Raw genomic sequence first — 13,394 nt, 5'->3', positions numbered from 1 at the left:
TCAACAAATATTTGTGTTATACAATGTTTTCTTGTATCACAGTTTTTACCGGTTGTTGAAACGAAAATAATGTCATCTCCTGGCTGGTATGCGCTCTTGTTACTTTGTGAAAAATTGGGTTTATTTGGTACGAACAGTTTTCGACCAGATTCGATTTTCCTTCATTTTATCAACTGTTATTTGCGAGTAATATGATCTGTTTCAACAAATTGTAATACTTATGTAATTTGTAGATAACTTTTTGATTCAAGCGACATGCGTACACTTGTAGTTTCAGCACGTGTACGAAACGTATCCGAATTTGAATTTAGAGAACGATTGTATTCAAACTTCATAACGATTCAGATGGCACAAATCAGTATCTAATGAATAGGAAGTTGGTTAGTGCGGGGATTCTTTAAAATCAATCTAATACTGTAGAATTTTGTGCGTTAGTTGATGATCCTTTCTTGGATATGGACTATTGTTTAACGACAGAAAGTTGTTACACAACTGCAAAGTTTTCAGAGCAACATACGTCTGATTTAGCGAAACAACGATTAGAATCAATTGGAAAAAAATCCTACAACAATAGACATTGGAGAAAAGCATAACATCGCTATTTTTCACATCACATGATCATCTAATCGAACAGTTGCAAGAAAGTTTCGAAAAAAATAAAATATCGGTAAAATAAAAGCTTACGTAATTCGGCATTACTTGCACAAAACGCAACAAAGCAACCATGTCCTGTTTTAACTCGCGATAAAATGACAAAAACATCAACTTTCGTCGTGGAGTGAAGTAGTTCCAAATTTGCAGTTGGTGAAGAAAACTAAAGAAAAACCCAAAAAAATGGTGAGCTTGGTTGTGTATCGGTGCGGTGGAAGTAGCTCATCCCAGGGATTGGATTTTCCTTGTTCCGTAACACAGGGTCGTCATAATCGTGAAACGATGTCCTTCCACATTGGGCAAGCAGGTATTCAGCTTGGAGAAGCCATTTGGGAGCAGTACGGCATGGAACATGGCATTGGGAAAAATGGGCAACGAGTCGAAGCTGCAGATAGCTGCAGTGTAGTAGACTTTACCGAGTGTTGTTCGTTTTATTCGAACAACGGTGAAGGACGATACGTCCCACGAGCCGTATTTATCGATACGGAACCGATGGTGATAGGTGTGGTGATCGTTTCTTTCGTGTTCGTCAGTCATTGAAATCACAAGTTCTTACCTGCTTTTCTGCTTTTAGATCAGCTACGATCGTCTGCAATCGGAGAGCTGTTTAACCCCGAGTATATGGTGCTAGGGAAAGAGGACGCTGCTAACAACTACGCACGTGGCTATTACAACCTCTCGCACAAAACACTCTCCCGGGCGATGGAAGCCGCACGACAGATCGCCGAAGATGCGGACAACTTGCAAGGGTTGTTCCTTTACCACTCCTTTGGTGGTGGAACCGGTTCAGGTTTAGCTGCACATCTGCTTCAGGAGTTGACGGAAGAGTTCCCGCGAAAGTGTCGCCTTTCGTTCTCGATATATCCTTCGCCAAAGCTGAGCACGAGCGTTGTAGAACCGTACAACACCGTTCTCATGACGAACCGAACGATGGACAACGTCGAGTGTTCGTTTCTGGTGGACAACCAGGCGATTTACGACATTTGTACCAGCAGGTTGTGGGGAAAGGTATTGTACCGTAAATGTCGCGAATGACTTTCCTTTTCCTTTTAAATCTGTAGACTTTCGATCGATCGGCCAAGTTACTCGAACCTCAATCAGCTTGTCAGTCACGTAGTGTCGGATGTTACCGCATCGTTACGCTTCGGAGGTGATCTCCACGTGGACATGAACGAGTTCCAGACCAACCTAGTGCCCTTCCCGAGAATCCATTTTCCGCTCATCTCCTTCTCGCCACTGATAACGTGCGAAAATGTGAACCATGAGAGTAAGCCTCCAGAATGACCTTGAAACTGACCTTGAACGAGGCTTTTCCTTTTTTCTTTTCTTTTTTTTCGAATCAGGTCTAGACGTGGGCTCACTGACGAGGCAACTGTTTGAACCCGGTGCTCAGATGGTGCGTTGTGATATCGCTCGTGGAAAGTACATGGCGTGCTGTTTGCTCTACCGTGGGCAGTTCCTTCCGAAGGATATCAATGTGGCCATTGCGGGGATGAAGGCCATACGTAGCGTACGGTTCGTCGATTGGTGTCCCACCGGGTTCAAGGTTAGTAGGGAGAGTAGAAGTCACTTCGTACCCAATAGGAGGTCCTTTTGTTTTTGTCTCGCCGGCAGATTGGGATAAATTCGATGGCGCCAAAAATGGCACCCGACGGAGACCTGGCGCCAGTCAGTCGCTGTGTGACGATGCTCGCTTCCAACACGGCAATTGCAGACGCGTGGAGCAATATTGACGAGAAGTTCGATCTAATGTTTCGGAAGCGAGCGTTCGTGCATTGGTACACAGGCGAGGGACTGGAGTTGAGCGAGTTTCGGGAAGCCCGGGAAAATCTGGCCTGTCTCGAGGTGGACTATCGTGAGGCAGAACTAGCGGGTTGATACGGCTTCACTTAATGGAGATTGTGCTCGATCGATTTGTTGGTCACTCGCTTTGTCTAGGATAAGCTGAAGCTGCCCAAGAGTGAAAGCTCACAGGCATTCGAATAAAACGTGCTCTATTATTTTCGTCAACTATATTCTCTAAGTAATGTATGCTATGTATATATATGCTATATGCTTGCGTTTAGAAGATTTGCGCTCCGCGAAGGCGTGCCAAGGTTTTGCATACTAACATTCGCCTGAATAATGCTTTAGAGCTGAAGTGTCTGAATCGCACAATCTAGAAAGCTCCTTGGTCACGGTATTTGGTGAACATGTTTGCGCTTCGGCGCAGCAAATCGGTATCGAATATTAAAACTAAGACCAATAGAACACATTTGCGCCACCACTAGCCATTATCAGCGCTTGACACTGATCACGCATTCGCAAATTTGTACCCACAACAGAAGTATGAAGCTGCCCGAATCCTCCGCACCCATGGCACGTCAACGCGCTCAGGTTCTGAAGGCTGGTATTGCATGTGAATTGGGCAAAGAGCCCTCGAGGCAACTGAACGCTCTGGTGTCCAGCCTTGCTGCTGCTGGCTGGGTTTGTTTCGAGGTTTTAGCCATCCGCGTCCGCGTTAGCGTTCGTACTTGTTGTGTTGTGAAGAGTAAGTTCACTGTTTGTTGTCTAACGTTTTTACTACATTCAGCTAACATTGGCATATTAGTTTTGTATTGGCTTGCAATTTTTCTCTCGCCTACCTGTATCTGCTTCATTTTGTTTAGGTTGTTTTTTTTATCGTTATATCGTACGGGACATTTAGAAAGACCGTGCAAGGATTGCGCACTCCTGCGGTTTTGACGAGAATGTTGTTAGATGTTGATAGCCCTCGTTCGCCGCGTTCGTATTTTTATGTAAAAGAGACAAAATATAGCTTCGTGTATATTTATATTTAATGTTTAGTTTACTGTGTTTCTGTTACTTTCGTTCGCACGTTCTTGATCTTAGACGGCAGAAAAACGCTTGTACGAGCATTTGTTTATACTTTGCATTTATCGCATTTGTCCCGCGATATCGCCAAACACGTCTCCGCGCAGGGGCTTGTTTAAATAGTTGTGTATATACTTCTGCTATATAGTTAGGTGTGTGTATATATATAGGCTCTAGAAATCATACAAATCGATACCTATGAATATATCGCTATCAAAGTGATGCCGCAACAGTGCCACGAGAGGAGTGTGTATTACTAGTGTGGGGATTTGTTTGTGGGCTGGTTTCTTCTTCTCGTCCTCCGCCATTGCAAGGTGCGTTATGTTATGTTGCGAACTGAACTGGTCCTCCAGCCGCACCGGGGTGTGTAAGTTTGGTTGGTTTAATTTGAACCAAACCAAACGCTCACGCTCCGGGGAGGTTCCGACTCCGATTTCGTTCACTTTTTTTTTGGTTTTGAGGTTATGAAGGTCCTTTATCATTGCACCGCCAGATGGCGCTTTTGTTCTGCTCTACAGTTAGCTTAAAATATGCTCAGGATTAATACGTGCGCTTGCGCTTGCTCTAAATATTTGTTGGGTGTGGTTCCAACCGCTGGGAACATCCGGGAAGTAGTCGTATCGAGTCGACCTTCTTGTGGCCGTTTTTAAAATGGTGGTTTTTGGTGGTTTGTGTGGAAAATTCGAACGCTCGATCGCTGCTGGCGCCGCCACCAGGAAAAAAGAGACCCACCGACGTCGCCTTTCGAACTGCTGCACCGCCTAGCTCTCGTCCGACTCTTCTCCGACATTGCTAGGTCTGACGCATCGTCCCTACTTCTTGATCGGTGGCAACTGCTCGTTGATCGTGACGCTGAGTCGCCGAATGTTGGGCTTGTCGTAGTCCTCCATGGACATGCCACGCGACAGACGTCTCGCTCCTGTCGAACCCTCGTTCGAGCCACCAGAGCTGGTGGAGAATGCCCTGTTGCGGTCAACTCCTGGCATGGCGACTGATGTCAGCATACCTTGACCCTTGCAGAACAGCAGAATCGATTGGGCCACCTTAGCGGGCTGCAAACGGAAGTGACCAAAAGGATCTATAGGTCATAGTGCTCTCACCTACAGCGAGGCTTTAAGGATCTTACCGCATCAGCCAGAACATCTCCAGCGCGTTCCACTTTGAGCAGCGTGACCTTCTCCTTGTTTAGATCCTTGTACAGCTTCTCGACAACGCTGGCGTATGGGCTCATGACTCCGGTGATCAGCAGCAGATCGACCTTGCAGTTCTTCAGGGGTAAATCTTTGCGCCTGTGTAAAAAACCAACGCATCGTATTACAATTGAACACGCTCAATTGTAGCTCAAACTCATCACACTTACGACATAAATGCTTTGACGTATTGCTTGAGATTTTTGTTGTTCAACGAGCTGTGTAGACGGCTCTGGAACTCGGACACGATCTTCTCCTTGTCCGGGTTGTCGCCTACCAGTTGCTGTGGTCGAAAAGAATAATAACGCTATCAGAAATCACCTCAAGGACTTGCAGAAGAACAGGAGAGAGTGATAGAGAGTCATCTACGAGGCGCTATTGGACAGCGATTGGTGTGAGGAACGATCGAGGTTAAAACGGAAAAACGAGAACCAAAACACAAACATCAACCGAACGGCTCGAACGTGTTCCACTTGCGAGCTACCTGCTTTGTACAATCCCGTCCCAATACGGTGTTTTAGAGGGATAGTTATTACTTCTAAAGTGTTAGGCAAAGACAAGGCAAGTGTATGCAGGCAGAAAACAGACTAGTGAGATGGATAGAGAAGGAAGCGAATTTCGTGTTGGATTTTTAAAACGTGATCCAGATCCTCCGACCATTTCCTTTCATTTATTGGTGAATAGTTTAGTCGGGATAGTTGTTAGCAGCCAATTTACGACCAATTCCAATCACAACTGGGGTTGTTAGTTTTGTTGTTTTTGATCCCAACGGAAACATAATCATCGGAAATGCTCGCGTGTAAAGATTGTTAGTGGTTTTTAATACAATAAAGCCAAACAAACCATATTGTTTGATTAATTCTATAAGAGGTGTATGTTCACACGATTACGAACAATCAATTTTGTATTTGTGTGAAATGATCCACTCCGCGCGCCAATCATTAGAAGAAAGTAACATAGTAACATACACCATTTTATTGAACTCCTTCCTAGCCTAGCGAGCATGTGTTAGTGATGCGAGGCGTTGATTTTATCCACACTGCCTCGTCTCTTTAACCTCACTTTACAGCCCGAACAACAAACTACACACTTCCGTCAGCAAGAATCATACTACTAACAATAGAAAGCGACAACAGCAATTTCAACTGAAAACCCAACAGCCATTCCTTGCGCGGTAGATCCTTGCTAATAGGGTGCATTATTTACTTTTGATTTGAGTGTGTGTAGCCAATGGAAGGAATTCCTACAAAAGAAAGGGTCGGCGAGCACCGAACCCAGGCAAGTTAGCAAAACAACTACACCATCGAATATACAACGCGCAGAAAGCAAAGGAACAAACGCTCGTAACGAGTTCTAGAGAGCGGGCCTAGCCAAAAACGAAGCTAATAAAAGAACAGAGCTAATGCTAAACAAGGATACTCTAAATACCTCGGAGAAAACCTGCGTGAGTTTTTAAGTTTTTGGTTTGTTTGCAGAAACGGAACAGAAATCGTGTCGTCAGGATGCGGATGTCGGAGGTTGCATATGATGCGATCGTTGCAGTTTGTTTTATTTGTTGTGTTGTTGTTGTTTTATGTTGCGCATTTAGCCGGTTTGGAGAGAGAACCAAAAATAAAAACAACCATACATACACGAGATGCAACGAATAATGCGGCGAAAAGAAGGATGAATCGAGCTCGAAAGTTAACGTGTGTCGTGTGCCGGATCCGATCGCCAACGAAACAATCGAAATGTGAGGAAAATACGCGAAACGAAAGAAATCATACACAACGTAATCGATCGTCCAGACACACCCACAAGTTTCTCGAGCAAAAGAGAGAAAGAAAGAGAGAGAGAAAGAGAGAAAAAGAGTGTTTTGCGAGAAACGAAGGAGAAAAGAGAAAAGAAGAAAAATTTAATTTAATGTCATGTTTGTTAGCAGATCATCATACAGTTCGGCATGCGGTCATGGTGAACGGTTTAATTTGTGTGAATGCGTGTATGGTGTATCGGATCGGGTCCTTCAACATTTCTAGAAGGACGCCCTTTTGCTTTTGGTTCGGTTCAGGGTGAGCTGTACCAAACAATGCAGAAAACACGAGCCAATTCCCAACGAACGATTCGTTAGCTGGAAATGCTTCACCGCGTCGACGATGCTGTGTGGTGCTGGAGTGGAACGATTTTGAAAACGGTTGCATTGCAAACATGGACACTTATGGAGGAAAAGGAGCATAAACCCGGGGTCGTCGGTGGTCTCCCTGACAGAGTGACACCATTCCCAGCGGGATCTAGCGATAAACACCGAAAGCCAATTCAACGGGACGGTTCACAGTGGAATCCAGGTAATGTGATCGATACAAAATATTTCGTGCTCGACGACATCCAAGATACTAGCGAATATCCTTGACAGGCCGCGATTAAGTGTGATTGTATCGTTGGCGTGGACATTGGCCCATCATCGGATGGCCCGGTCACCATGGAATCGCTGGAATCCGGAGGCATACTTACGTATCCGAATTTGTGGTACAACAGGAAGTCCTCGGCCGATTGGCCAACCTCATCGCCCTTCCACGAGATGAACTTCGTCTTGAACACGTCCAGCACGGACGCAGCCGAACCGGTGACGTTGATCAGGATCAAGCCCAAGCAGCGAGATGGGTGAGCCAGTCCGAAACGGGCAAGCACGTTGGCACCAGCGCCCTCACCGACACCGATCACGTACTTCACGTGCAGGAAGTCCAGCACTGTGACCAGCTCCTCGCCCAACAGCTGCAGCGATGGGAACTGGAACCTGATGGAAGGGAAGAGATCGGAAACAAAACGCATGACAGGACTAGGTAGGCATAGATGGTAGAAGTCGTAAAAGTTTTCCCCAAAGTTGCCTTCGAAGTTGCCAAGGAAACTAACCAGAGATAGTACATCCAGCGTGGGTGAAATCAACTGGGAAGACGGGTCTAAATTTTTACTATTTCATGGCTCTTGGGCCAGCAACGAATGTGGGTTGTATCTTATTTTCGTATCTCGTATGAAAAAACTATCTCATTTCGTCGTAATAATTATCGCAAAAATGCAAATAAGCTGCCTTTGAATCGTGTGTGCGTGTGCTAATATATTCTGATGGAGGCGCCCAGTCATTTGTACAGCTCGCACACGAAAGCAATCAAGAATTGACCCCTTCATCCATCAGAATATCAACTACGACTATCTCTGCGGTTAATGCCGGTTATTTTCTCACGCCTACCGACAGACGGATATGGAATACCTAGGATTTAGACGGTACAATACTTACGAGTCAGCCAAATTAGGAGCATTATCCGCGTGACCGGGCACATCGATGTGGATGAAGCACGACCGTTCTTTGATTTCAATCATGCACGCGCTGTTGACGAACTCCTCGAACGATGAATCTACCAGACGGAGGAGAGAAAAAGAAGCACCGAGCACACGCATTAATACGGAGAAAAACTTCACCGTCACTACGCGAGCCCGTTCACTTACGGTTCGTTCCGAGATCGTGCACCGTGAGGAAGACGGCTCGCTTTTCCTGCTGCGAGAGATCACCCTAGGAGAAAAGGGGGAAATGGATCACAAAAATAAGGATGAAATATTCTACCACAAAATGGCTTTAATGGAAGGGACGAAAGTGCGATCGTTCGCAGTCGCTCAGAAGTGGCAAGTTTGGGCAAGTTTATTCATTTCGGTACCAACTTTGAACATTCTTTTGCGTGGGCTTCCTTTCCCATCCAGCTAGTGCTTTGGTTTGGTTATGTTTTCCATTTTTTTGTTTCGTTGGCTTTTTCGGGGAGCCAAGTTCACTGAGGACACTCGTAAGGGCGAAGGTTAAAAGGACGCTCGTCATTCGACATGTCGAACGAATCACAAACGGAAAGAAAGCAAAACAATACTCTGCTGCAATCAGATCCCGATCCTGGCTTTCAAAGGCGGAGGGAAAGTTTCGCTTACTTCGGGGGAAAAGTTTCACCCGATTGCGAACAAAACGATGGCAATACGATATCGGAAAAGACTGCCGGAGCAAGCGTGAGGTTAGAAGGTTAGGAAGGCATCATTTTCACAACCCAAACCAACCCAAATATGCCTCCCGTTCCGACAACGCTAGAGAGCAATCGATAGACGGCTCGATGCCTCGGAACAATGTGTTTATTTCCCGTGTTGCCACTCGCAGTGAGCGTTCTTTTTCCCCGTTCTGGATGGGAATGGACGCCCGCTGAACGAAAATGAAGCATCGAAAAGACACCCTTCAGATTTGCTAATGATTTTGTTTATGCCACAGCTTAGCGAGCGTAATTAGCGAGGTTACTTCGAACGTGAAAATGATTGCGTTTTGGCTGTCTTTAAACAACCACTTCAGAGAGTACAAAGGCATAAGTAAGTCTAGGAAGATGGCGTATTTCGGGGAATATTGACGGGAATTATTTCGTGCCATTTTTCTGGCCGAATTTTGAGAAGATGTTGAGAAAGCTTAAAGGGCTAACTTACCTGCACTGTGACGATGATTTCACCACTTTTCTCCGTGTTGACTGCATACCGCTGTGAAGCGAAAAGAAAGACAATACATACATCGAATTAGCGAATGGATCGTCAACATGGGAACTGTTACATCGAGCAGCGGACAACATTCTCTCATCATATCATATCACGTGTATCACGTCATAACTGACTCCTGACGACGCCTTATTCCACGACCCTAGCTGCGGCTAACGTCTTATCAAAATGAATGATCGGTAACGAAGGATATATTCATCCATCACGTGAAATCAAATCAACATCACATCGATAGGCATAATATTGACGCTCGTGTTGCATAAATTGCTTTTCTCTCTCTCTATCTCTCGGTCTCTGTGGATCAATATTGGATGGTGATTCGACCGACCCGAACCAATCACCCAGTTCGCTTTACGTTACAGAGTCGGTGCAATGAGTGGTGACGAATAAAACCAAAAAAGGAGTACAAAACCAATCCCCACAAATTTAAACATACCGCAACATTTAGCGACCGCTGATGAAAATGATTAGAAAGGAAATGCTTACGAGCCACGGCGTGCTCATCCGATAAGTGCCTCACGGTGGTGACTTCCTCGCACTGTAAGTAACAAAGCGCTCGGCATAAATGGCACACAATTCCATTAACCCACGTAACGAATCAATTCCATACTTCTGCCAGCGATGTGGGCATTATTGTAAATTTATGAAAACTTCACCATTATGCCATTAGTCGAAGCTCGGGAACGGTTCGTCCTGCCTCCGGTGCAAAGCACGGCTTCAGCTTCGGCAAAGCGGATGAATAATCCATGAACCCAACCCAGCCAGGCTTGCGTGGCCGGGATTCGCGATATCCCACCGGATCACCGGGTATGCGCTGGGTTCGAAAACCTCACATCGTGCCACCGTGGTGCCTGGGATTCCCGGGAAAACCTGGCCGCTATTGTTCGAGCGCGTTGAAGCCACATTTGCATCGAACGCTCGGTGAAACGTACAAAGAATGCTGCCTCCGGACGGTGCGCAAACATCGGAACATATTTTTCGCATTTACCCGGCGTCCCATGCTAGAGGCACGGACATAAATCGAAGACCCTGTGCCGTCGAAGCTGGTCCTCTCGTGCGTCCGCTGCTCGTCGAATTCACTGGGCCTCAAGGATGCCTCAAGGATGCCTCTGTTCGGTTTGAAGTGGTCGGAAGGCACCGGTCGGTCGGTTGGCGTGTTTGTTTGTTATTTCTTGCCCGGTCTCAGCATCAACTTGTTGCGCTCGCGGGGGATAGCAGAACGTTGGCTTCACTACCACGAAAATACCACGACCTACACGACTGCAAGCCACCACGGCTCACGAGCACCTTCGCTTCACGTTCAGCCACTGCGCATTGTTCGACGATTGTTTCGGTTTTCCGTTTCCGTTCGCTTCCAACCACCGATCTGACCGACGGAGGGCTTAATCGAGGATAATTACTACTTTCACTAATCGATCCCGGCACGCTCCTTAGGGGGTTCTCGACGTTTCGATGTCACTTTTTCACGGATAGGCTGTTGAAGTGGACAAATATTTTTCCTTCATTGTCGTCGAAGTTTTTCAAATTGAGCATTGTTTTTCTTTCAGCGAATTGGTTCTATGTTTCACACGAATTGAAATAACCACCACGATGAACAACTGCCTACATTGTGATCACCCACGCTGATCCCGGAGGGCTTTCAGCTGTGTGCTTGGGTTTCGAAAAGCCCCGTTCACAACTTCCCGACCCCATTTTCCCGTTCAGCGATGATTTTGCATGTGTTCGTCCTGAAACTCGATCGCGTCGCCGCAGGGAATTGTGTTTTTATTTAAGTTTCAATATCTCACCACCCTATGTTGACAAACGCGCGATGCCACAAATTCGCCGGTCACCAAGCCAATCCACTCAGCGTAACTCGGGCGCCCCGCTTCGACCTGGCCGGAAGTACTTCCACACTTCCACACAACCTTTACATTTTTACAGCGAGCTAATATTTATTTTCCAGCGAGTGCAAACATGTGCTCGGTACCCAGCAGGATCGTAAAAGGATCCCTGCTGTGGTGCAAGACGCTTGCTTTTCGCTCCGAGTGTCGCTTCCGAGCCCCGTTTCTCGTCAACAAGTGGCCACTTATCGAAGGGCTTCATTGGAGGTCCTTCGCTTGGCCGTAGGTGGCGCCCTGGCACGCGATGCCACCGTCGAGTGGCGCGTGTTGGAAAGTAGAGTGAAAAAAGAATCCATTACGTGACAGTGGCCGTTTTGCAGCTACCGACACGGAAGCAATGTCAACCAACGCGGGCGAAGGAGTGACACGGTGGAGCGATTTTCCGGTGCAATCACACACACACAGGTCACATCAGGCGACAAACCGGAAGACGAGGCCGGACCGGAAATGGGTGGCCGGACCCTCCGATGGTGCCAGAAGATGGTGGTGGTCTCGTATCATTTGTCGCCATCGTCCACGCCCGGGTTCGTGATCTATTTTTGTCGCATCTGCGGTGAGAGAATTTTCCCATCGAGCGAATTTTGCTCTACTCCTTTTCCTTAGCTCCACTTCCGTATTTCTTGTGTGCTTGTTTGTGTTGCTTTCGGTCGTTTGGTAGGTTTCTCGTGTGGCTTCTCTGGAACGTTAATAGCCATCCAGGAGGCATGCGAGAGATGCGTCATTAGTGGTTCCGAAAAAAAGGAAATACTCGTGAAAAATCTCTGTTTTTTCGCTACGAACGAGCGGCAAGCATGTCTCGATTGCTGCTGCTGAAAACGCTGGCAGAAAACACCACAACCGAGCCCCAACGCTAACTGCGGTTGGGAATGAAAATTGGAATTGGACGTGCTACACAACGTACGGCAAGATGGTTCGTTACACGGGCTGGGTCGATAATTTTCAAACATCCTTACGATGAGGAAGCAGATCATCAGTATCTGTGCCCAAGCTAATCTATTGGGGACAGATCAACTTTTAGCCTGACTCGCTAAAGCTCTCTGAGTGGATTTGTTTTTCAGCCTCTCTAAATAGCAAAAGTTTTGCGTATTTTTCTTCCGGTTGCAGCTTTCCACAACAGTTACTTGTAACTGTAACTACTCGGCGTTAAAATGAACATTCCATCAGTGCCGATTGAATTATGCGAAATTGCACTCCAACCGAGTTTATTCAACATGCTACGGTGCAGGTGCTATAAATAAACCATCACTAACAGTCGTCACATTGCACTCACTTTCTCCAAGGGAGATTCGCTCCTGGCATTGAGCAGGCATGCCGCAAGCTAAACATCTTCGTGGATGTACCGGCTTCCGGCTCCAAAAAGGCAAACCACCCTGCAAAAGTGCAACGCAAAACCCCATTTCCGATCAATTTCCAATCAACGAGTGCTGTTCGATCGATCGCAGAAACCCATCGCTAGTGACGGTGTACGACTCAGCTCAAACGAACTCGAGTGTTGGCCGAGGTCGATCCATCCAAACCCACCGCCGGCAGCATGTGCGTTGTAGTGAAGTTTTCAATTGAAGATAATTGCTTTTAAATTAAATCGCTTTTCTCGCGTTCTAAGCGACGTCGAGGCGCAGCTGAGACAGCTCGGTGAAAAGTTTCCGCCCGCTGCAAGGCCAAACCGGTAAGGACTAATCGAACCCAGCTCGAACCGGAACCCGATGGTGATTCGCTATCATGATCGGAACACAGGAGCGATGATTTGCTTCGTAAAATCGCGTTAAATGCGGAATGTGGGCAGTCACAAGCCCGTTACACCGTACAGGAATGGGAAAACTTATTGCATTTAAAAAAAATACTTGGTGAAAAAAATGCAGTATCGGAGAGGCAGGACAACTTCCATCGAGGATCCAATTCTGAAACAACTACAACACAGCTAACGAAGTTTCGAAAGAAGATATATGAAACCCTTTCCCACTCTCGTAGTTCAACAGCACAAGAACAAAGGATCCTGAAATTACTGGGAAGCAAACGCTGAAAGCGCCGTTCAGCCCATTGAAGCCTTTAAATGGCCTTTCAATCAAATACACCCACGCGACTATGGGCGTAAATAATCAAGTAATATGGCCATACATCGTTCCCACCAGCGTCCTCGGGGCATGTAGGTGAGCATTGTTTACCAGGCCAACAAAGCCAGGCGCAACAAGCGCGCCCCAAGGAAATGAGTCAATTTTCCGCGCACACAAAACCGCACGTCACCGAACGAAAACACGATTGTTCGCTTCGAAGGAGG

The 13,394-nt window shown here is 46.6% G+C and overlaps 2 protein-coding genes across 4 annotated transcripts in view; one reads left to right on the top strand and one right to left on the bottom strand.

Moving 5' to 3' along the window:
- The first annotated feature begins 834 nt into the window (after positions 1-834).
- LOC128721360 (tubulin alpha-4 chain-like) lies at positions 835-2,541 on the top strand. Its single transcript, XM_053815104.1, has 5 exons — positions 835-1,153; positions 1,226-1,646; positions 1,713-1,918; positions 1,995-2,197; positions 2,266-2,541. Exons 1-5 carry the CDS (start codon positions 835-837, stop codon positions 2,527-2,529), a joined length of 1,413 nt encoding a protein of 470 aa, XP_053671079.1. The 3' UTR covers positions 2,530-2,541.
- A 246-nt stretch (positions 2,542-2,787) lies between these two features.
- Positions 2,788-13,394, bottom strand: part of LOC128720356 (uncharacterized protein ZK1073.1) — a 29,300-nt gene continuing 18,693 nt past the window's right edge. For 2 of the 3 annotated variants that reach the window (XM_053814021.1, XM_053814020.1), the window contains exons 3-9: positions 9,171-9,221; positions 8,172-8,235; positions 7,963-8,080; positions 7,182-7,464; positions 4,865-4,977; positions 4,631-4,793; positions 2,788-4,556 (exon numbers count right to left, since the gene is read on the bottom strand). In XM_053814021.1, coding sequence (XP_053669996.1) covers positions 4,317-4,556; positions 4,631-4,793; positions 4,865-4,977; positions 7,182-7,464; positions 7,963-8,080; positions 8,172-8,235; positions 9,171-9,221 — 1,032 coding nt within the window. In that variant the 3' untranslated portion in view covers positions 2,788-4,316. Of the gene's footprint in view, positions 4,557-4,630; positions 4,794-4,864; positions 4,978-6,122; positions 6,135-7,181; positions 7,465-7,962; positions 8,081-8,171; positions 8,236-9,170; positions 9,222-13,394 lie in introns of all 3 variants that reach the window. The other variant, XM_053814022.1, reaches the window with a different exon arrangement.

Source organism: Anopheles nili, chromosome 2 (genome assembly GCF_943737925.1).
Source record: "Anopheles nili chromosome 2, idAnoNiliSN_F5_01, whole genome shotgun sequence".
Classification (NCBI taxonomy): domain Eukaryota; kingdom Metazoa; phylum Arthropoda; class Insecta; order Diptera; family Culicidae; genus Anopheles; species Anopheles nili.
The sequence above is the reverse complement of the archived record's forward strand: the minus strand, read 5'-3'. Positions and strand labels throughout refer to the sequence as shown.

What these genes read in the sequence shown, in the direction of transcription:
- LOC128721360 (XM_053815104.1), top strand. Translation starts at nt 835, where the DNA reads ATGGTGAGCTTGGTTGTGTATCGGTGCGGTGGAAGTAGCTCATCCCAG. An exon ending in TACGGAACCGATGGTGATAG is followed by an intron (nt 1,154 to 1,225) that starts GTGTGGTGATCG and finishes TTCTGCTTTTAG; the next exon opens with ATCAGCTACGATCGTCTGCA. An exon ending in GGTGTCCCACCGGGTTCAAG is followed by an intron (nt 2,198 to 2,265) that starts GTTAGTAGGGAG and finishes TCTCGCCGGCAG; the next exon opens with ATTGGGATAAATTCGATGGC.